Genomic DNA, 24,882 nt, shown 5'->3' with positions numbered 1-24,882 from the left:
TTTACCCCGGACGCTGGGTAAATTGGGACGGCCATTATTTTACCGATTATTTCTTTAAAATGAATAATTAAAATTATGTAACGGTTTTTATCACCTAGGTACGTTCAAGACTCAACTTATTTCTTTGGTTGAGCAGTGACTATTTAATTGGAACTATTTTAAAATTCAATCTGAAGGTCGATTTTGTCCCTATTTACCCCATTGTACGGTAATCTATTCTCAATTTGACAATAGACGTCAAGAACAAAAGTTTAACAATAAATAGTATGCATGCGTGTGTGCGTCAAATACATGATATGTAGTGTGTGTAATGTTTTCTCTATTGATTTAATGTATCTCTTATGCATTATTTAAAAAAAATATTAGCATTGTGCACTTCTTCTCTATACTCTCTATAAGTGTGGAAAATTTCATGCTCCTCCGTCCGCGCAATTTTCGTAAAAAGGGATACAAAGTTTTTGCTTCACGTATTAATATATAGATAGTCGGTGGAGGAATTAAATATTTAATTCAGTGATAAGCAGTCGGTGGATTTCTGTAACAAACGACTTTAATGTAATCTAAGTTTAACTTTGATCTTACTAACTGATCAGAACAAAGTTCACAAGTCATTTACTTCTGTGGAAGTTTTTTGTAATTTCAACACTACGGCTATTTTATAGCTTAGTTTAATTTCGATACTGTATTTTTTTATTTATTTATAAATAGCATGTTCAATTTATAATAAATTAGTGGGATACGATTTGTTGATACGGTAAAGAATTATTTTTTAGTTGAAGAATGAACAAAAATGAGAGTTTTTTTCATAGAAAAAAATATATTCTCGCCGGATCTTCTCAGTCGATCGCGATACCGATCCGGTGGTAGATTCTGCGAAGTACTGCTCTTGTTGGGGCTAGTATTATCAAATTCTCTCTGGTTGAACCCGTGACTTCACCTACTCGTCCGGTCGTAGCCTCTTAGGCTACCAGCAAATAGGTAAGGAAAAAAGTACAAGTATTGTACTTTTTTACGGACTTAATGAAATTCATTATAAGACATCATTTTAAAGTTATTGGGACTGGTGGGAAATGGTGCGCACGTGGGCCGGTTTATTGTATCGAGGGGTGAAAGGTGAAAGGCTAAGGCTTAATTAATTTGCTAATTAATTGCGGTAATTTGCGGGTTTAATATTTATTACACGATGTTATTCCTTCACCGTGGAAGTCAATCATGAACATTTGTGCTCCAATAACCGCTTAACACCAGATGGACAGTGAGCTCGTTCTAAGTAACACAAAAAACAAACATTATCTTGAAATTGACAAATTGTTGCGATAAACACAGCCTCGTAGATTAAAGCCAGTGTTATTGACATGATGTAATCTGCATCGTAAAAACTTAATTATTTTTTTTAAAGTTTATGTTGACAGTGGCTTGGTTGTCGTCATTCGTGACGCTTTAAAACACCAATGAACTGCAGATCAGACTATATGTAAACATGATTGATTCATTTTCATATTATACTTACGTGATCGGACACTCAGAAATAACTGGATCAAATCAAGTCAAATCAATTTTTTTTTATTCACCATAAATGAAAGTACACACTTGTTGAACGTCAAAAAGAACTACCGCCAATTCACAAAAACTAGCCTCCGTCCTGACGGCAAGAACTGGCAAGAAACTCAGCGGCATAGTTTTTTTTTTTTTAAAATACCTATTAGATTTTTTTTTAATATTCATTTTTACAATGATTATTATAACGTAACAGTTATTGAAATATTGAAATACCCGGAGCGAGCAACTCACTTTGTGTAATTTTCTAGATAATCATTGACTTTATAGTAAGCTTTATTGAACAGATGCTCTTTAATAGTTTTCTGAAACCTATGTATATGTAGGTTCTGATGATTATGTATTACTCGTAAGGGTAATTAGTTGTTTTCTTTGGACAGAAATCACCGGTCGCTACGTTTTAAATGCCCCGATGGGTTGGCAGTATGCGATTAGGCAATCCTTGACTCGTGTCGCAAAATCGTTTGAATATCAAAATCAAAACGAAAACTTGGGGACCACTTTCAAGGCCTACAAGCCTATTGCCGAAACTTCTCTTTAAACCATAAGAAAGATTTCTCATAGCACCGAGGAAACACCGTTGAGGGTAGATCATTCTAAAGCCGGATGGTTTTATTCCTCTACCTATTTGCTGGTAGTCTAAAGGCTTTGCAAACTCCCTCGACTTGATACCGAAACGAACAGCTCGACAAGAAGTCTCATATGAAGAGCACGAGATTGTCTGACACTCCTATGCTTATAGATTAAGCTGTTGTGCCTGGTTTTTTCTTGCGGACAGAATGGAAAGCAGTCGACGTCGCCCAAAACACGTCATTTCGGATCCTCTCGATCCATTAACGGTGCTTTTAGGTACCTCAAGCACCAGTCATCGTTCTCGTCGAACCCGTCGCTTGCGCTTGCGCTTGCTTCGACGAGTAAATTAACCCACAGACACGGCCCACTAAGTTTCTCGCCGGATCTTCTCAGTGGGTCGCGGTTCCGATTCGGTGGTAGATTCTGCGAAGCACGGTTCTTGCTAGGGTTCGTGTTAGCAACGTCATCAGGTTTGAGCCCCGTGAGCTCACCTACGAGTTAAGGTTACGCTGAAATAGCCTCTCAAGGCTATCAGCTTAGGTAGGGAAAAAAACTGACTTTGTCGAACGCCTTCGCGATATCGAAGAAGAGGGCTTCCATGGGGACGGATCTGCGTCTATTAAGATGTGCTCTCCTTGAAGTGGTGCGCTGTGGATGAATGCAATGGTTCGAAATATTATGGATGAACTCAGCTCCGCTAGCGGGCTGGAAAATCGTAAAAACGACATGACGAATGCAAAAATTCAAAATTCAAAACTCAAAAATAATTTATTTCAACTTAGATGTCAGTATAACACACTTGTTGAATGTCAAAATATAAATAACAATGTTAACTCTACCACCGGTTCCAAAAAAACCCACAGTCCTGAGAAGAACCGGCGAAACAAACTAAGCGGGCTTTTTTTTGTTTTTTTCACAAATATTTTCATTCTTTTTTTTTTCTTTAAATAATTAAAAATATTAAAATAAACGAAAAAACAAGTCAAAAAATACAATTAAAAAAATAACAATAATAATGAAAAATGAAAAGGCCAGGAGCGAACGCCTCATTCCCACGTAGTGCCATCTAGTAAATAATCCTTAAATTTATAATATGCCTTGTTGGACAAACGTTCCTTTACAGTTTTCTTAAATCTATGAACAGGTAGTAATTGATCGACGCATTCAAATAATTCCTCACACTCCATAAATCCGAAGCCTCCAAACGATCACTCACATGCATATGTCAGAATAATGACGAGTGCCATTTAATTGTTAGCGACACGTCGACTCGTCGAAATTCACCGGTTTGCTTACTACGAGTATTTAACTTCTCGATCGCGTAAAAGTTAACTCAAATTTGTATGGAGTTGGAACAACGCCTCTAGCGGCAAACGTGGTGGAGTTTGTGACATAACTCTATAGAATATTACAGAAACAATATTGTTTTAACCTACATAAATGATAAATATACTCAAACAATCTATTATTTACAAATGTTTTGTTTTTAGTACAGATAGTTTTTTTTTGGATTTGCGCGTTTACTACATAACTAACTTAGCTGTACACTTAACTTTGTATATAATTGACGCATTAAATTAGTCAGCCAACATTTGTTATCAATAACAAAATAAGCCAAAAATAGCTTACACTGTATTAATAATATATCTGTTCGTTTAAATTTAGCAATTGCGTGAGACACGCCATCGAGATATCTGATAACGTAATAAAATAATTTTGTTCTTAAGCTATGCCGTTCGAGCCTTGCCTATGTATATACTTAGTCTGGCCATAAATACTGTTACAATTAAAAATAAACAAAATATTACATTTGAATTTGGAATCTGTCATTTTTATATGATTGCTCATAGAGTTTTCTCATTTTGGCGCCAATACATTGTACAATATTTTGTGATATTAAAATGGAGTGGGGTGATAAAGAGAACCGAATCGCTGTGATTGCATTACACAAAGTAGGTATGGAGCCAAATGCAATTTTTAAAACTCTCCATACGCTTGGTATTAGTAAAATGTTTGTGTACCGGGCTATTAATAGGTGCAATGAGACCTCCTCTGTTTGTGACAGAAAAAGATCTGGCCGTCCACGTAGTGTTCGTACGAAAAAGGTGGTCAAAGCAGTAAGGGAAAGAATTCGAAGAAATCCTGTCCGTCAGCAAAAGATTTTATCTCGGGAGTAGAACCATGTCGCGTATTTTAAAAGATGACTTAGGACTTGCAGCCTATAAGAGACGTACTGATCATTTCTTAACTGATAATTTAAAAGAGAATAGGGTGGTAAAATCGAAACAACTACTGAAGCTGTAAGTACGCAAAGAAAATTTTTACAATTGAGCAACATTTTAACAAACAAAATGACCGTATTTATGCTCAAAGCTCCCCAATTAGTCGACAGAGTGCAACGTGGGCACTATCCGACTTCAGTGATGGTTTGGTGGGATATTAGCTATGAAGGAGTGACTGGGCCATACTTTTGTGAAAAAGGTATCAAAACATCGGCACAAGTGTATCAAGATACCATTCTTGAGAAGGTAGTGAAGCCCCTTAACAACACCATGTTCAATAATCAAGAATGTTCCTTCCAGCAAGACTCGGCGCCAGGTCATAAAGCTCGGTCTACGCAGTCTTGGTTGGAAACGAACGTTTTGGACTTCATCAGAGCTGAAGACTGGCCGTCGTCTAGTCCCGATTAATCCGCTGGATTATGCTTTATGGTCAGTTTTAGAGAGTACGGCTTGCTCTAAGCGCCATGATAATTTGGAGTCCCTAAAACAATCCGTACGATTGGCAGTGAAAAATTTTCCCATGGAAAGAGTGCGTGCTTCTATTGATAGCTGGCCTCAACGTTTAAAGGACTGTATTGCAGCCACTGGGGACCACTTCGAATAAGCTTTTTATATTTTAAATTGTTTTATATTTATGTATTAAAGTAACATACTGTAAAAGTAATAAATGTTATTTGCAATAGATATTTTTTTCCTTTTTCTCAGTATTTATGGCAAGACTAGGTATACATATGTACCGCTTGAAATACTATTATAGCCTGGTGGAGGCATTTTTTGAGACCAGTGTACATAGTGCGAGTTTTTTAACGTTCTCGATAGCGTAAAAGTTAACTCAAATATGTATGGAGTTGGAACAGCGCCCCTAGCGGCAAACTTATGCAAACGTTTCAACTGAATACTTTCAGTTAAATGTTACGCTATCCAGAACATTAAAAAAACTCACACTAAACCCACTGTACACATCACCACATCACATACCTTGAAATTTCGTCACAAAACGAAAATATAAACATCCACTGCTACCTCTTGACCTATATTCACATGTTTTATGAGTTGGTAATTAAACTCATAACGCAAAGTTTCACAGTCCATCACAAAAATATATCCTTATCGGGGCTTGCTTTGGTTTCGAATTTACAATAATAAGAGTCTGTGTGAGATAATGCGATCAAAATACTATTAATGACGACACTTAGTCGACACTTAGTTCACTGGTGGTAGGACCTCTTGTGAGTCCGCGCGGGTAGGTACCACCGCCCTGCCTATTTCTGCCGTGAAGCAGTAATGCATTTCGGTTTGAAGGGTGGGGCAGCCGTTGTAACTATACTGAGATCTTAGAACTTATATCTCAAGGTGGGTGGCGCATTTACGTTGTAGATGTCCATGGGCTCCAGTAACTACTTAACACCAGGTGGGCTGTGAGCTCGTCCACCCATGTAAGCAATAAAAAAAAAAAACGTAGTCGTATGTAAAAGTATAATAATGAGATTTGTTTGCGATTTAATTCACAAAAAGGTAAGGTTGATATACTTTTATCGGAGTGAAAGGTAAATGTATTATTGTAAAAATATTATTAACACCCTGTCAAGGTTTTTATGATAAAAAAAAACAAATATGAAATTAATGTTTGTGTTCGACTTTATTTCTCGACCTATGTTTATCTGTCACGACTTACAAGATGTAAACTAAGCTGCCACAATTGAATTGTCACATTCAAATGTATTTTATGAAAGAAATGGCTTATTGAAAGTAAACGTGCCTGCCCTCATTCCCGATCCTACGGACCGAATGGAAAGCAGTCGACGTCGCCCAAAACACGTCATCTTGGATCCACCCGATCCACTAACGGTGGTTTTAGGTACCTCAAGCACCGATCATCGTTCTTGCCGAAAGGCTCGACGAGTAAATTAACCCACAGACAAAGCCCACTGAGTTTCTCGCCGGATCTTCTCAGTGGGTCGCGTTTCCGATCCGGTGGTAGATTCTGCGAAGCACGGCTCTTGCTAGGGTTCGTGTTAGCAACGTCGTCAGGTTTGAGCCCCGTCAGCTCACCTACATATTAGGGTGAAGCTGAAATAGCCTCTCAAGGCTATTAGCATAGGTAGGAAAAAAAAGTGCATGTCCAAACATTCTCATATTTTCTTCTGTGATTGATGACACAAGATAATTTTTACACCAAAGGATCTTCAGTTATGTTTTTCTGTGTTTCTAGTAAACAAATGCACAAAACACTATTATACTTATTGTATTGTAAAAAACTTCTATGTTCACGGATAGTAAGCATAATTATAATATTTCGTGCTATTTATAATATGCACCCGCTATTTATAATATAACCTTGAGGGACAAGTTTAAAGAAATCAAAATTCTAACTTTAGCGTCCCAATACATTTTTGAAAATTTATTGTACGTGCGTAAAAACATTGAAGAATTCCCCAGAGTCTGCGATTTGCACAATGTGAACACTATATAGGAACAAACATAGGCTTGCGTTGCCGGCGGCTCGAATTAAGAAAATAAGCAACTCTTTTAGGGGGCTGGGTGTACAACTTTTCAACAAGATCCCACTAAACGTTCAATTACTACCTGTTCATAGATTTAAGAAAACTGTCAAGGAACGTTTGTGCAACAAGGCATATTATGAAGTTAAGGATTATTTACTAGATGGCACTACGTGGGAATGAGGCGTTCGCTCCTGGCCTTTTCATTTTTCATTATTATTATTATTATTTTTAATTGTATTTTTTGACTTGTTTTTTCCTTTATTGTAAATATTTTTATTTATAAAAAAAAACAGTAAATATTTGAGAAAAAACAAAAAAAAAGCCCGCTGAGTTTGTTTCACCGGTTCTTCTCAGGACTGCGGTTTTTTTTGGAACTGGTGGTAGAGTTAACATTGTTATTTATATTTTCACATTCAACAAGTGTGTCATACTGACATCTAAGTTGAAATAAATGATTTTGAATTTGAATTTGAATTAATAATAAGCCAGTACGGTCTCTCGATTTATTCAAATGACTGCAAATAACACGGCGGAAAGAATTTATAGTGATGATAAATATGAGAAAAGAATGAAGCTAAACGCAAGATCGAATGTAGTTTTAAACAAAAATGTTACTGTAAGTCACGTTTTTGCAGGACGATACGGGCAAATTACGTCGTTTAACTAAAGCAGTTCTGCATTTTCTAAACATTGTATTAAGGCGATGTGTTTGTTATCTGTTTTATTTCGTACTGCTAATTTCGCTCAAGTTTTTTTTTTTTTTATTGCCTTTGTAGGCATACGAGCATATGGCCCACCTGATGGTGAGCGGTTACCGTCGCCCATGGACTTCAGCAATGCCAGGGGCAGAGCCAAGCCGCTGCCTACCGCTTAATACTCTCCAAAGGCCTCGTTTGAATAAGGACATATCATAGCGCTCGGGAAACACCGTGGAGGGGAGCTCATTCCATAGCCGGATGGTACGTGGCAAAAAAGATCTCTGGAAACGCACTGTGGATGACCGCAGTGGCTCCAGGTAGTATGGATGAACTCTACTCCGGTGGCGGGCGGTGCGATGGTAAAAACGAGACGTTTGTATCATCTCGAACAATTCCTCAGAGCACTCCCCATGGAACATGCGGTACAAAATACAAAGGGAACCGAAGTCCCTCCGCGGACCCAGAGGTTCCAAACGATCCGTGAGAATGGGATTATCGACAATAAAAGTTATAAGACAATTTTCGTTTTTGTTGTCGCTCGATGGTACGAAAGTAAAGGTTTATGTAGAGCTCGTATTTATTTTATACGTGTAAAGCTATTGCAATAAACTCAACTCTAATTGTAGAGCACATAAAGTAATAAAATTTGTCAATGCCTTAAGCTTAACTAAATATAAGTCACATACTTTGAAAAAAAAAAAACATCGGTCGAACTCGTCCATTACGACGAAGAGTTCGACGAGCGAACTAACCCATGCATCCGCCCGCTGAGTTTCTCGCCGGATCTTCTCAGCGGGTCGCTTGAGTTGTTAGGTCTCCTTCGCAGGCGCTCGGGCAGTTGTTAGCAAATCCCGCCCCTCCTGGCTGAGCCTTTGCTCGCCCTCCTGTCCTGGTGAAACTGGAAAGGCCTCCGGGCCACCAGTAATCCTTAAATAACAATTTAAAAAAAAAACAATGTCAACTACTGAAAATAAAAAGTGTCAACTACTAGCATATACCTTTATCTTATAAAAAAATTACATAAAATGCACATTAGTTTTATTGCTACAATTCTTGTCATAATCTGGAAGGGGAATAACTTGCGCAAATACTACTAACCAGAAGTTCCCTCTAATATGGTTCCACACCAAACTATGTCAATAAACATACTAATAATTCCTAAAGGTGTCATCTACTGGGTATTTTACCCTACATTCCTTTCAATACTTTCAAAATTAATTCATGAAAAGCCATGATTATTGAAAAACAACAGTGAAGGCATACTTGAAGTAAATAACTTTTTGTTATTTGACCTGCATGTGCACTGATAACCAGTACGATCACTAAATAGTTAATAACAAATACTTCATCACTTTGTATTGTGTTCGGTTCGTGAATAAATTAATGTCATCGTGGCCTAAAAGATAAGACGTCTGGTGCGTTCATATGTTGCGATGCAACGGTGATCGAATCCCGCAGGCGGGTACCATTTTTTCTAATGAAATACGTGCTTAACAAATATTCACGATTGACTTCCACGGTGAAGGAATAACATCGTATAACAAAAATCAAACCCGCAAAATTATAATTTGCGTAATTACTGTTTGTAGGACCTGTTGTGAGTCTGCATGGGTAGGTACCACCACCCTGCCTATTTCCGCCGTGAATCAGCAATGCGTTTCGACTTGAAGGGTGGGGAAGCCGTTGTAACGTTGTAACTATACTGAGACCTTAGAACTTATATCTCGAGGTGAGTGGCACATTTACGTTGTAGATGTCTATGGGCTCCAGTAACCACTTAACACCAGGTGGGCTGTGAGATCGTCCACCTGTCTAAGCAATAAAAAATATATGCATTAAGCATAATTTTTGAGTGCCCGTATTCTTACCTATTTGTTCACTGTCACCCGTTAAGATTAGTTTGTCAGGGTTTTTGGAGCGGTGTTCCTAACCGCACGTTTTATTTGTGAGCTTAAGAGCTGCAAAGAAAAAGTGTAACAAAGGAAAACGACACTGAAAACCGACACATTTTCGCAGAGATTGTTGAGACATTTCCCGATCAGCTAAGAAACTGAAATGTTTTTATATTAATTCAACTTTCCATCAATATTGAAAGTATGTTTTTTTTTTTTTTTTTATTGCCCTTGTAGGCAGACGAGCATACGGCCCACCTGATGGTGAGTGGTTACCGTTGCCCATGGACTTCAGCAATGCCAGGGGCAGAGCCAAGCCGCTGCCTACCGCTTAATACTCTCCATAAGCCTCGTTTGAAGAAGGACATGTCATAACGCTCGGGAAACACCGTGGAGGGGAGCTCATTCCATAGCCGGATGGTACGTGGCAAAAAAGATCTCTGGAAACGCACTGTGGATGACCGCAGTGGCTTCAGGTAGTACGGATGAACTCTACTCCGGTGATTGTTGAGACATTTCCCGATCAGCTAAGGAACTGAAATGTTTTTATATTAATTCAACTTTCCATCAATATTGAGAGTATGTATTATGTAATTTTATTTATTAAATATATTTATAGCAAATAATAAAATTTTGACATGTTATTATCACTAATATTCCAGAAATTTATCAGCAATACCAACTCTATTCGCATTTATTCACGTTTCATGATTCGATTTACCATTTTATATTTTTGTAGTAATCATTATTTTAACTTTTTTCCTAAGAACTCCTCTTATAAGATACCTCTACCCTTATTTCTTATAATGGATAGACGAGATCAGAGTCCACGCGAACTTAATTGACTCTCGTAATCAATACTTTTTAAAATGCAATGACGGCATACAATTAAAACGTTTTGTTGATATGTCAATGGCATTATGAACGGGGTCACGAGATATTAGCGAGGTCAAAGCCGGTGCAAGATTTCCATTCGCCGTTCACGATAGCATTAACTAATAAGTAGACGCAAGCATCACTAAACCTAATCTAATATATAAAATTCTCGTGTCACAATGTTCGTTCCCATACTCCTCCGAAACCGCTTGACCGATTCTCATGAATTTTTTTTGCATATTCAATAAGCCTGAGAATCGGCTACTATCTATTTTTCATACCCCTAAGTGATTAGGGTTGTCCACCCCCAACATATTTTTTTTATTTGGACTTTTTTTTTGTTATAATGGGGTATTATGTGGTTGAATGAGGTTTTGTAATTTTTATTATATATTCCCTCAACGTTCAAAGCGCTGCATGCCTCTTTCACTCATTTACCACATCCTTACACACTTACAATAAGTTAGTTTTTTTTTTCTACACTAGAAATTCCCTAGAAATCTTATATATGGCAAAACAATGTTTGCCGGGACAGCTAGTTAGTTTATAAAATTATTCGATAGCTTAGTAACCTCTCGAGATATGAAAAAATGTTTAAAAGAACGATTTCTTTTTCTGATGCTGACGTTTTGTGTAGTTAATATTACTATAACTAATCTCAGCCACGATTCACTGTGATGATCGCTTAGAATTTAGGCCACACCGAATTGTCGAAATTACTCGCGTGTCAACCCTATCTCACATCGTAATAGAGAGCTTAAATCCAATCTTATAGAAAGATGCGCGAAAACAGATAAACAAACAAGTATTAATTTTTTAAATGTACCTTAATTAATTGCTTAATAATTAATAATAATATTATAGCCATTTAATATTTTTTTAAATATATTCGTTAATCTTTTTGTAATCTGATTTGATGTTGAACCGCGAGTCTCGCAACCCGTATCCTATGTAGTTGTGCGAGTTTTTTAACGTTCTCGACAGCGTAAATGTCAACTCAAATTTGTATGGAGTTGGAACAGCGCCCCTAGCGGCAAATGTGGGCAAACGTTCCAACTTCATACAAATTTGAGCTAACTTTCACACACTCGAGAACGTTAAAAAACTGGCACTAAGCACACGAATCGGAGTCTTCTATGGCCGAAAACTTGGGTGGTGATAGGGCGTCCTTGAATTTGCGTGGTTAGACGTTATCACCTTTGTGGCAATAATGCAGTCTGAAGAGTGAAACAGCCCATAAGCAATTGAGACTTAGACCTTATATCTCAAGGTGAGTGGCGGCTCATGTTGTGACGTCTATGGGCTCTGATAACAATTTAACATTAGAAAATTCGTGGACGATGCTATGTAATAAGAGGACAAGATATTTGTCTTTCAGGATCGACGATGTGTCTCATTTTAGCGTGTGCGATTATAATTACTACCAGTGTTCGCGCATTTTTTTAATTGGTTCAATGAATGAACCAGCTCTTGGCCCATTTTCAATAACTAAAATGCCGCATCCCACCTGTGGACATGAGTTGTAAGTCTCTGTTCTATAATACAACGATTGTCCCACTCTTCAAACTAGAACTGCTACTGCTTCACGGCAGAAAAAGAGCAGGGAGACTAACGACCAGCAATTCATTTTTCGATTTTTTTTATATTTCCGTCGTATCATACATTCAGCGTGTGACAGAAACAGATAAAATTACGCTGAAATATATCATATAAATTATATGTACCGATGACCTTTCGCTGTAATGCATTCAGGCTTAAATTAGATAACATAGCATTGAGGGGAACATGTTAACGAAACATACACTCAACAAAAATTACCTCCTTGTCCGGCAGTCGGGCAAATTAAATAAGATCTTAATTGAAGCGATCTCCTCGAGTAGTTATCAACGCTAGCTACGTGATAGAGAGGTACTTAAGTAGTTGGAAGATGTCACGCCCACTAGTCTGCGAAGTTTTCTTGCCGCGCGAACATGTCTAGAGACGATACGTCAGTTCACATGCTAAGGAGTTTCGTTGGCGACATATTCCTATTGGTCGGACGTGAGTTTTGTTTTAAGAATTTTTTTTAAAAGCATTTTTGAATGTTACATAAACTGTGACGTCATTAATTTTTATGAGTTCCTTTTGTATTTTTGTCTCAATTTATTCGAATGTTTTTCATTTCTAAATTGAATTGGTTTTATTAAATTTCGAAAAACAATATTCTTAATATTATGTACTTACAATGTTTTAATCGTAAACATTGACTTCAGTTAAATAGTTCCAGTTTTTTTTTTTTTTAATATACACGCCCGAAACTCGTTAGACAATACAATGTGAATAATTTAAAGAATGAATCAAATAGTAAGGATTCGTAATGTTTTTGACAGGCCTTTTGTTTTAGGGCATAAATATCCTTGTTTTTATTTATTGGTACTGTTTTGTGCTGTTATTTAATGAAGTTTAAATTATACTGAAATTAAATGATTCAATGAAAAAATCACTACATAGTATAAAACAAAGTCGCTTTCTCTGTCCCTATATCTGTCTGTCACTATGTATGCTTAAACCTTTGAAACTACGCAACGGATTTTGATGCGGTTTTTTTTAATAGATAGAGTGATTAAAGAGGAAGGTTTATATGTAAATAACATCCGTTAAATAATGGAGAAATTAATAATAAATTACAGTTTCCGAAGCGAAGCGAGGGCGGGTCGCTAGTATAGTATAAATGTATAATAATAAAGTTCGCAAATAATCGCGTGGAAAAAAATTATGTGTACATTAACTTAGGACGCACCTTTGGCGTAAAACACAACTTGTTTTGCCGATAGAGTAGACTAATCGCCTAGTGTAAACATTGATCGCTAAACGTCATGTAAAAACAAATAACTAAACTAACCTTTTTCTAATGAAATACGTACTTAACAAATGTACACGATTGACTTCCACGGTGAAGGAATAATATCGTGTAGTAAAAATCATAGCTGCAAAATTATAATTAGCGTAGTTACTTGTGGTAGGACCTCTTGTGGGTGGATGGCCTATTTACGTTGTAGTTGTCTATGGGCTCCAGTAACCACTTAACACCAGGTGGGCTATAAGCTCGTCGATTTTTAACATTGCGTATTCACAGGACGCGTAACTAAGACGTTTTTGGATTGATTAACTGATATACTGATATACCAGCTAACGTGGCGTGATTGTTAGTAAATATTTATATTATATTATTTATTTATATATTTTTTTCAAGACAAAATCAAAATTCTCGATCGCTAAAATTTTGCAATTAGCTCTCGTGAACAAAATTCGTTCTCCTCAAAAATTGGACAGGATTTTTGAGTGCTCCGATTTTGAAATCGTTTTGAATTTTCAGTATTGGTGTGTAATCTCTCATTAGAGAAGCTATGGGTTCAAACGCATCGGGGTTTCTTCTGTGGCGACGAGAGCTTAATGCTCCCATACAGAGACGACACAGTTACGGAATTAGTGCTGAGAATAATTGGAATAATCCCGCCTAGTATATTAGTAAGTGTTTTAGAAGTTATTTTTTCTTACAATCTATATTTATATATAAATGAATTGCTGTTCCTTAGTCTCGCTAAAGGTCGAGAACGGCTGGACCGATTTGGCTAATTTTGGTCTTGAATTATTCGTGGAAGTCCAGAGAAGGTTTTAAAGGTGAAAAAATATGAAAATGATTTCGAATTATACAAAAACAAACAATTTTGTTTGTCCTTTGATGTCCCCCCCCGTCGGATTTATTCTTTTTGTTTATTTTTAAGTTTATTTTATATAACATTTTAGGTCTTTTATTTGTCGATTGAAGCACTACGAAGTCTGCCGGGTCAGCTAGTTAGTCTATAAAACTAAGTAATGGCGTATCTCATGAGAACACGCGAATTCAACCGGTCACCTTGTAGACATGAGATCGAAATCACAATAGTTAACGTCGCAATTGTAATCGCTCAGCATTTTGTTTTAACTCAAATTCCCCTCGAAATAACGACCGGTGTGACATCAACGCGTCTCGACATGGCGTGTAATTAGTTGAACTCTGCGTCAAAACAACCAGCTTATTCGCTTTAACTGATCGAACGATGCTATATTCTGCTTAACCTTGTAAATATAAATAAAACCTAATAAATGAAAAGGTAAGTGTAAAATGAAAAAAAAATATTTTCTGATAGAAGGATCATGATTTGGAAGCGGCGTTGATTCTGCTTTACTTTGAAATTTATAACCCTCGGACATGGCATGGTAGGATCATTGGGAGCACTCGCGGTCCGATTTGCTCCTGCCTGTAAAAATTTACTGAGAGACATTTTTTTTATTGCTTAGATGGGTGGACGAGCTCACAGCCCACCTGGTGTTAAGTGGTTACTGGAGCCCATAGACATTTACAACGCAAATGCGCCATCCACCTTGAGATATAAGCTCTAAGGTCTCAGTATAGTTACAACGGCTGCCCCACCCTTCAAACCGAAACGCATTACTGCTTCACGGCAGAAATCGGCGGGGTGGTGGTACCTACCCGTGCCTACCCAAGAGGTCCTACCACCAGTAAGACATATCGTCGTTGTCAAACTAAAATCTGCTACATGTGCACTTTTTGAGATTTTCACTTTTTGACCTTTTCGTATAGTTCACAGCCCTATCTACCTTTTAAAAAAAATGGTATGTCTCTATAGCTTTGATATTTATCTATATAGCTTTAAATTCACCTTCATATAAAATTTTATACGAAAATGTTTTTACTCGTTAATTCAAAATAGAGTTTTTGCACATAGCAGATTTTGGTTTGACAGCGACGATATGTCAAATGCCCGTGGAACCAGATTTGGCATCGGCTGTGAAGCGAAACGATCGTGACTTCGAACACACCTCATACCGGATAGTAGTCATTATTGCGACTTGGGATCACTTAACTAGATATATCCGGCTATCCAGCGCTAGTTTTTTTTCACAGAAACTAATTATTCCACCAGATTTTAATCTTCGAGTGGACTCTTCTGCGCAAGGAACGCAGCGCAAGATGTTTCTCCATACCCGTCCCGTGGTGGGTGAGAAGTTCCTTTGGCATTCTTATGTCGTTCTCGGTCGGGTTTTGCTTCAATGAAATATTTACGAACATGGGAAAGAAAGTCATTGGAAGACTTAGACCACATTTCTTTGATGTAAGTAAACAGAGCAATCATTTGTTTCTAGTCGCTCAGTAATTGTTAATTTCCAATTGTAATTCTGTCACTTGTTAAAGTACTACTAATGGTAAAAGTGATTCTATAAGCACAGATTTTGCCAAGACTACACTTTAGACAAATATTAATAAAGACAAACAGTATTCAATCTATTCTCAATTTGACCACAGACTTTAAACAATAATAAAAGTTTGACAATAAGCAAATAGTATGCATCCGGGTGTGTGACAAATACATGGTAGTATGTGTAATGTTTTATTTTTATTGATTTAATGTATTTTTATGCATAACTTAAGAAAATATTAACATTCTGCACTCTTTCTCTATATTCTCTATAAGGGTGGGAAATTTCATACTCCTCCGTCCGCGCAATTTTTCTAAAAAGGGGTACAAAGTTTTTGCTTACAGAATTAATGTATAGATAACATATTTATGTTTTAAGATACACTTATTTTAACAGAATAACAAATATATTTTTCCTGCAAAATAAAGTTTGACTATCGTTGGAAATAAATGTGCTTACCGTAAAACTGATAGGGACGTACGACCTGTTATTAAATGTCATGTTAATTAAGTTAAAGAATTCATTCTAAAAATCAAAATATCTGAAACTGTGTTGAATCTGTAGTCTTTATACCCTGATACTGGCGGTACAGCGTCTTGAGAGTCTACATGGGAAGATAACAACGGCCAAATTTATTTCGACCGCCCGCAAACCAGTTATGCTCAATCTCCAGCTCTTTCATCTCTTCAATCTTTTACGATAGGCAGCAGCTTGGCTCTGTCCCTGGCATTGATGACGTCCATGGGTGACGGTAACCACTCACCATCAAGTAGGCCGTATGCTTGTCTGCCTCAAAGGGCAACAAAAAAAACTCAACCACCCGCCTATGCAATAATATAAACATATACAGTCAAACCTGGATAAGCGAGAGTTCAAGGGAGCACAATCTCATTCTCGCTTATAGAGGTTTCTCACTAACCCGAGTTTCTCGCTAATGCTCCCTCTGAATTTCGTTTCGCGATTTTTCGGATTCAAATGCATTCACTATTTTAAGTTTATGACTTTAATGACAGTACTTTAATTTCCGTTTTTACATGATGCAGAACAGAACTTTCCTTCGCAATTGATTAACGATAAACTGAGTAAGTCCGACAAACAGGACAGTACACAGGCACACGTGTCCATTCGAAAAGAATGCGATAAAATAACAACGTTATTTAGTTCCACGAAATAGAATAGGTTCAATATTGACGAGAAAACATAACAAAAACAATGATAGGAAGTTCCACGAAAGTTAAGAATGAGTCATAAAATAGCAGATGTTAAATTTGTCATTTGTTCCTCCTAAATAATATAAATAAATAAATAAAGCTCGGCTGTCGCTTATAGAGGTATAGATAGGTAGCAGTCTCACTTACGGAGGTCCATGAGGGAAAAACGACTCTCTTACAGAGGTTTCTGTTTCTCGCTAATAGAGGTTTTGGGAGCTCAAAATGACGGGTCCTGGCTATTACTCTCACTTATAGTTTTCTTACTTTTCCAGTTCTCACTTACCCAGGTTTGACTATAGTTCGAAAGTAACTATACTTGAGACCTTAGAACTTATATCTCAAGGTGGGTGGCGCATTTACGTTGTGGATGTCTATGGGCTCCAGTAACCACTTAACAAATGGTAGGCTGTGACTCGTCCACCCATCTAAGCAATAAAAAAATAATAAAAAAGAGTTCACGCAGTGGGTCAATGTTATGTGATCCGATGAAAGAAACATAAGTATCATTTAAAGACTAAATACTTTTAATCGATACTAATCGCTCAGATTGCCTTCGAAAATAAAAAATTACAAATACTAACCTGATAACTTGATTCCAGTTATGCAAGCCTTCAGTGGACTGCAGTTTGCCAACTGACTTCGGTCGGTACATCGCTCCGAATGAGTACACATGCACAGCCGAAACTCCACTCTTGACTGATAATTTAAGAAAATCATTCCCCAGCGGACATTCTTCGAGTATCGCCTACACTGCGATTTTTATAGCTGTGAGTTTACGTCCTTACGGATCCATCAAATCCAATAATCCTTGCATTAGACACCTTTAGCTCTAACACTAGGAGTAGGGACCCCGGTAACCTTACTCGTCGAACTCGGCAAAGAGATCGACGTGTAACCTAACCTAAGCATCAACCCGCTGAGTTTCTCGGCGTATCTTCTCAGTGGGTCGTGTTTCCGATCCGGTGGTAGTTTCCGCGAAGCACGGTTCTTGTTAGGGTTTGTGTTAGCAACGTCGTCAGGTTTAGGCCCCGTGAGCTCACCTACTAGTTAAGGTTACGCTGATATGGTATCTCTAGACCAAAAGCTTAGGCTAAAAAAAAACATATAGGTACATACAAATACAGAATGTAATTTATAATAATAATTTTGTTTTTTTACACATAAATAAAAATAATCAATTTACATTTAGGTTAAGAAGGAAAAAGTAATGCAGGATAGAATACTAGTGTAACGGATATGTGACCAATAACTAGAGTAGAACCCGTATCTCCGACGACAGACTAACTAGTGAAGAGACCTTGGACGTCCGCATAAACTTAATGAAAAACCTTTAAATTCCAGATATACTTAGAAAGGCGCTCAGTGTGGAAGAACCACAGGATCTTTCGCCACACTATTCAGTTGGCATTTTTACTGATGAGTTGGTACGTCGCCTTATCAAGAATAACAGACTTTAAGCATCACTGGAGCGATGTTCTATGTGGATATGCTCTGGGAATGTTCATCGCTCTATTTATGGTAAGCTAAACCTGTATCTTCTCTCCATTATCATTCATGTTGTTGACCTTTTGATTTGTTATCAACCCCGATTGTCGAACAAAGCTTAGTAATATGGGAAAATATTGTAATTTATTTATTTATTCAGTATACCTTTCTTTATTTTTACCAACTTATAAATGACGTATAAACTTTAAATAAATTGTTACGTATTAATGATCCATTGCAGTACACTATTAATATTTTTGTTTTGGTTTAATATCACCTTTACTATATATAAAAAAAAAGGTAAATAAATTAAATTTAAATTTAAATGTTTTTGTATAAAAATAAAACCGAACACACGTAGTATTCTTATTATATTCTGTAAAGGTCCCTCATGAGCTTTCTTCTTTCTATTCATTTAAATATTTTTTTATGTAAGCCTCGTTTTCATGTACTCCGTAAAATTTAAAAATTAACGCTCCCAATTGACCGATTAGATTAAAAATTATTACGTGACGTTATCAATTATTCTCGCTTCGACCAATGACATCATGACAGCAAAGCGTTAGGCCCAAGCTCCTCACTTAAATCTGTACAGCTATTTATGTTAATTAGAAAAAAAATACTTCAGAGTAGTCGCGTCGGGTTATCTGCGACACTTAGTCGTTGTTTCCGTGATTACCACATACTTTGTCTCTGTGGGATCGTTATCGTACGGATAACACTCCGAACAAAATTGTTTTATGTACACCACAAATTGAACTGAGTCGATTTCACCGCGTCAATGTAACTGGTTTCCTTGGTTTTATGACTGAGGGATTACTGGTGACCCGGAGGCCTTTCCTCTCGGTAGGACCTCTTGTGAGTCTGCGCAGGTAGGTACCACCACCCTGCTTTTTTCCCCCTACCTATTCACTGTTAGTCTAAGGGGCTATTCCAGCTACGCCCGGACGGGTAGGTGAGCTCAACCACCATACTGCCTATTTCTGCCGTGAAGCAGTAATGCGTTTCTGTTTGAAAGGCGGGGCAGCCGTTGTAACTATATTTGAGACCTTAGAACTTATATCTCAAGGTGGGTGGCGCATTTACGTTGTAAATGTTTTAGGGCACCAGTAACCACTTAACAGCAGGTGGGCTGCGAGGTCGTCCACCCATGTAAGCAATAAAAAAAAAGATTCGGCGAGAAACTCAGCGGGCTGATGTTAATGATCAGCCCGCCGAGAGATCAGATCTTTAATTTCCATCGAGGTGACGGGTGGTAACGTGACCGACGGTGTGGTTTCCTTGTCTCCGTTTGGTTAGTGTATTTGGACATATAAAACAACGTCTGTAACGTTTTTTTATAGCTTAGATGGGTGGACGAGCTCACCGCCCACTTAGTGTTAAGTGGTTACTGGAGCCCATAGACATCTACGACGTAAATGCCACCACTCACCTTGAGATTTGAATTCTAAGGTCTCAGTATTGGTTCAACAGTTGCCCCACCCATTAAACCGAAACGCATTACTGCTTCACAGCAGAAATAGGCGGGTGGTGGTACCTACCTGTGCGGACTCACAAGAGGTCCTACCACCATAATTACGCAAATTAAATTTTTTTGCACATTCGGCAAAATTATAATTTATTTAGATTACATGACTGTTGGATGAAATTTACAATTAAATACACGTTTTCAATTGATTTCAATAGTGATAATAGTCAAAGAGGTTGTCCTTAAATATAAAATTAATCAATTAAACTCGATAATCCACAACTTCGACACAATACACGGAGACCTCCGAAAGATTTACTTTGAAATTTTTCTATTGGCACAAAAAAGATCATAAATGGATATGCATTAATGATTAGCTGACCCGGCAGACTTCGTAGTGCCTCAATCGATAAATAAAATGTATAAAATAAACTTAAAACAACACACATCAAAGGAAAAAACAAAATTACTGTTTTTATTTAATTCCGAGCATTTTCATATTTATCTACCTTTTAAAACTTCTCTGGACCTCCGCAAATAATTCAAGACCAAAATTAGCCAAATCGGTCCAGCCGTTCTCGAGTTTTAGCGAGACTTACGAACAGCAATTCATTTATATATATAATAATATATAGATTTTAATTAAAACTACTTTTAAGGCTTAATCTCGTGTTTTTTGTTATCATTATATTATTTACGACGTTTTTAATACTTTCGTCGTGGTCGATAATACATATAATGTAAATAAAAATCTGTAAAAGCAATTTTAATTATATGTATGTTCGACCCGCGAAGCAAATATGTTTATATATTATCATATTATCACATTCTCGGCACGCTTCGTTCATCTCATCATTAATTACAAACTGAAGCGTGTAAATGTTCCTATTGCTTATCATTTGCGTGCGTGTAAATCATGCGATCAATTTATCTGCTTAGATAGTATGTAGTACTATTTTAAAATCGCTAAATGATTTTGATGTCACCATTTATATTGGCGATTTAATGTTTCTACTTGTAATGTTTTAAACGTATTTTTGTTTGTTTGGTATCTTTATTAAAGATCCATAAAATATACAAAAGTATACTTAATTGAAAATTTATAACAATGTTTTTGATATCAGAGCTGAAGAGGTTCGCTTGTGAATCTGAAACAGAAATAATACTGTGCTGTGAATTATCATAGAGGTTTATATTCTAAGCCAGTGTACAGTAACAGTTATTATTTTTAGTTATTTTGAACTATGTGACGGTGACTTAAGATTAAAAGAAACGCTCGTATAGCCGGCGAACGAATTTTTCTGTAGAGAGAAATCAACCGAACTTTTTTCACTCAAAATTTTTTACAAAAAATTGACGGTAGTAACCACAATACTCTAAGGTTTTATATTTGATGATGATTTATGAGATATCGAATTCATTAAATCGTTATTCGTCGACATTAAACTTATTATTTTAATTATTTAAATGACACGCGAAAATACGACATAAAATATATCTCGAATCTTAAGATGCCTATTTGTATCTATGGTACAAATTCGGTCACTGGCCGAACATTTTTGAGAAAATCCGAAACCATTTTTATTGCTAAAGTTTATCTTGTGTCAGAAATTTAAAAAAAAATCGTTCCACATTCAACAAACCCAAGCTTAGATTCCCCTGTGTTACGGGTACCCAAAACACATGCGAGATACGAACAAACAGACTTTAATGCCAAACATTTTTAATATTCTTTTACCGGCAACCTTTTACTGGTGGTAGGACCTCTTGTGAGTCCGCGTGGGTAGGTACCACCGCCCTGCCTATTTCTGCCGTGAAGCAGTAATGCGTTTCGTTTTGAAGGGTAGGGCAGCCATTGTAACTATACTGAGATCTTAGAACTTATATCTCAAGGTGGGTGGCGCATTTACATTGTAAATATCTATGGGCTCCAGTAACCACTTAACACCAGATGGGCTGTGAGATCGTCCACCCATATAAGGAATAAAAAAATAATAAAAATACCTTACGTGGGACGCACCCCCCGACTAGGTGGGTCAATGACCTTCGAAGGGGGGCCGCCAAGAAATGAACTAGGACCGCTGAAAACCGGACTTACAGGTGGTAATTGGGAGAGACCTTTGTGCAGCACTGGACGACTGTGAGCTGACGAGGATGATAATGATGATGACCGGCATAAATTAGTTCCGTTAGATGTCTGATTGGGAACCGAGTCTGGTCCCCCTAGTACTGTAATTAGGATCACTACAAAAACAACACGTTTTAAATGTTTTAGTGTTATAGTTGTTACTTTAATAAAGAGCGTGATTGCTTTTCTTGCAGGCTGTAAGAGGAACTGAGCTCATTGAGGCGAAGAAAAACAATTCATCACCAGCACACGAAGTTAACCTTAATCATCAAGAACTGCCTATTAGTGCGTGACGGGAATTATTGTTATTTTAATAGTATCCATTAATAGTTAATTAATTTAATGTTTTACTATAACCAAATATACTCATAACGTACTTTACTGGTGGTAGGACCTCTTGTGAGTCCGCACGGGTAGGTACCACCACCGCGTATTTCTGCCGTGAACCAGAAGCTTTTCGATTTGAAAGGTGGGGCAGCCGTTGTAACTATACTGAGATCTCAGAAATTATATCTCAAGGTGGGCGCATTTACGTTGTACATGTCTATGGGCTCCAGTAACCACTTAACACCAGGAGGGCTGTGAGCTCGTCCACCCAACTAAGTAATAAAAAAAGTACTATCTGCCACGTAGTGAGATGTAGGCATCCCACTAGGTAGTAGGACGACCAGCTAAAGGTCGCGGGATTACACTGGATACGGGTTACCTAGGAGAGGTCTTTGTGGGGAACCTTGAGGGAGGCTTATGTCCAGCAGTGGACGCCTGTAAGCTGATGATGATGAAGTACCTGCGGATTTGAGAGGTAAGCGATGGGACAGCCATTACACAATTGAGATTTCGATTTCATGTTACTAATTACATTTGAATAGAGGCGGCAATAGCATTGTGTTATTTATGCACTCCGGGAACCGCTAGACACCAGATGGAATGTTGGCTTGTTCTCTTACTAGTACAATAAAACTAATATAAATAGTTAATTGTTTAATTTAAAATGGTAATCTATTCAATAAACATGTTACAGTGTGAAATACAAAAAATAAAAGTATATAGTAAATTATACAAAGCATTAGACAAATTTCAGTTGTTTCTTTTAATGACAATAAAATAAAAATCATCTTAGTTATTAAGTGACAATTAAACTAGTTACAATGTACTAAAAATGATTTAAAGTTACCAAAAAATGTATTTTAGATTTAATGTTTCTTTCTCTCTGCAATGTTTGGAATTCATCATTCAGGCGATTCATAGTTAACAAAACAAATTTCCATAGTTACCTTTCTCTTATCGCATTTCAGACTTATTACTTTTTAGCTCTGAGTAAGTACCGGATACGTTTGTTTACTTGTCTGCTATTTATTTACTGGCTGTATGTAAATTTAATGTAAATATCTCAGAAAACAAAGTCTTCGTTTCGACTTGTTACATAGATTAAGATGTTATCTATAATATTATTATATTCATTAATTTTAAGAATGAATTTAGTCAATAACAATTTTAAGAGTAAGAAAACTTTATATTGTGAAATGTTATATTAAAAATCGAGTATTCTGCAAAAAAACATGTATTATTGCACACAGCACATCCAAAATATTATCAACCTTTGTATATTTCAATACAATTTTGCATGGAAATACGAACTTGGCACGTTTTCACGTGCGACTATAAACGATAAAGGAACAATAAATAACCTTAAGTTAATGAAATCCGAAAATTACATAAATATGCAGATACATTGGTAGTATTTATTTGTGAGCCCGCACGGGTAGGTCCCTTTATCTATACTAATATTATAAAGAGGAAAGATTTGTTTGTTTGTTTGTTTCGAATAGGCTCCGAAACTACTGGACCGATTTGAAAAATTCTTTTTCCATTAGAAGTCGACATTGTCCCTGATGAACATAGGCTACATTTTTTTTTTTTTTTTGGTTTCATGTGTGTTTTAATGTTTCCGAAGCGAAGCGAGGGCGGGTCGCTAGTTCTATCTAAAGACAACCAAGTGATTTACCAGAGAATGAGCAGCCTCATTCACGTGGATGGCGGCGTTTATTGTCATGTAAGTCTACTGTCACGGTAGGCAGAGGCTTGGCTCTGCCCCTTGGATTGCTGAAATCCATGGGCGACGGTAACCATTCACCATCAGGTGGGCCATATGCTCGTCTCGAGCCTCAAAACCACTTGACACAAGTTAGGCCGTGAGCTTGTGCAGCAACTTACCAATAGCATGGGACATGATACTGTGACTTAATGTCTCATATCATTGACTCCGGTAACCACTGACTTCGGATAGGGCTTGAAAATTCGCCTATCTAAGCAATAAAAACAGCTCTCGAGATATATTTGGATGTATAAATGTGTCGATTCAGAAAACACCCAACATTATTCCATCAAGTATGTCTAATCAGAATTAAACTCTGAAAAGACAAAAAATGCTTAAACTCACTAGAGTTTCTCGCAGAATCTTCTCAGTGGGTCGCGATTCTGATATGGTGGTAGATTCTGCGAAGCACTGCTCTTGCTAGGGCTAGTGTTAGCAAATTCTCTCAGGTTGAGCCCTTGAGCTACCTACTTACCTATTTCGCCTACCCAGCTGAAATAGCCTCTTAGGCTACCACCGAATAGTTAGGGAGAAAATACGCCAGCAAAAGGAACGCCTGATCCAATACATATAGCCATTACATGATTAACGAAATAAGGAAACAAAGTTGAACAAAAACATCGTTATCAGTCGGATTCCGACGAATGATTTAGGCCCCCACAAGCTCGACAGGACTGGTTATGAGACCTCCACCTGAACTACAAGGTACTTCCTTACACTTTCATTTTAAACACGGAACCCTGAAAAGATCCTCCTTCCTTTCCTTCTTCAAACAAGGCTTGTGGAGAGTATTAAACGGTAGGCAGCGGCTTGACTCTGCCCCTGGCATTGCCGAAGTCTATGGGCGACGGTAACCGCTCACCATCAGGTGG

At 37.2% G+C, this 24,882-nt stretch overlaps 2 protein-coding genes and 1 non-coding gene across 7 annotated transcripts in view; 2 read left to right on the top strand and 1 right to left on the bottom strand.

Annotated features, from left to right (window-relative positions):
* Positions 1-24,882, bottom strand: part of LOC101739626 (dnaJ homolog subfamily C member 13) — a 468,160-nt gene that overhangs the window by 185,962 nt on the left and 257,316 nt on the right. The gene's annotated exons all lie outside the window — the stretch shown is intronic.
* On the top strand, positions 281-23,473 carry LOC101745064 (putative phosphatidate phosphatase). Of its 4 annotated transcripts, none has more exons than XR_009975720.1 (7): positions 11,452-12,422; positions 13,738-13,889; positions 15,350-15,538; positions 17,434-17,601; positions 18,176-18,352; positions 22,110-22,288; positions 22,532-23,473. XR_009975720.1 is itself a non-coding variant. In XM_062674105.1 (6 exons), exons 2-6 carry the CDS (start codon positions 13,815-13,817, stop codon positions 22,206-22,208), a joined length of 708 nt encoding a protein of 235 aa, XP_062530089.1. In that variant the 5' UTR covers positions 281-978; positions 13,738-13,814; the 3' UTR covers positions 22,209-23,473. The 4 variants fall into 4 exon arrangements, 2 of the variants coding, with proteins under 2 accessions (XP_062530089.1, XP_004922473.1); XR_009975719.1 differs by having other exon boundaries at positions 22,110-22,302; positions 22,549-23,473; XM_062674105.1 differs by lacking the exon at positions 11,452-12,422 and adding an exon at positions 281-978 and having other exon boundaries at positions 22,110-23,473.
* Mir3398 (microRNA mir-3398) lies at positions 1,398-1,496 on the top strand. The gene has a single exon (NR_107675.1). It is a non-coding gene; the product is annotated as a microRNA mir-3398 (primary transcript).

Source organism: Bombyx mori, chromosome 19 (assembly GCF_030269925.1).
Source record: "Bombyx mori chromosome 19, ASM3026992v2".
NCBI classification, from domain to species: domain Eukaryota; kingdom Metazoa; phylum Arthropoda; class Insecta; order Lepidoptera; family Bombycidae; genus Bombyx; species Bombyx mori.
The sequence above is the reverse complement of the archived record's forward strand: the minus strand, read 5'-3'. Positions and strand labels throughout refer to the sequence as shown.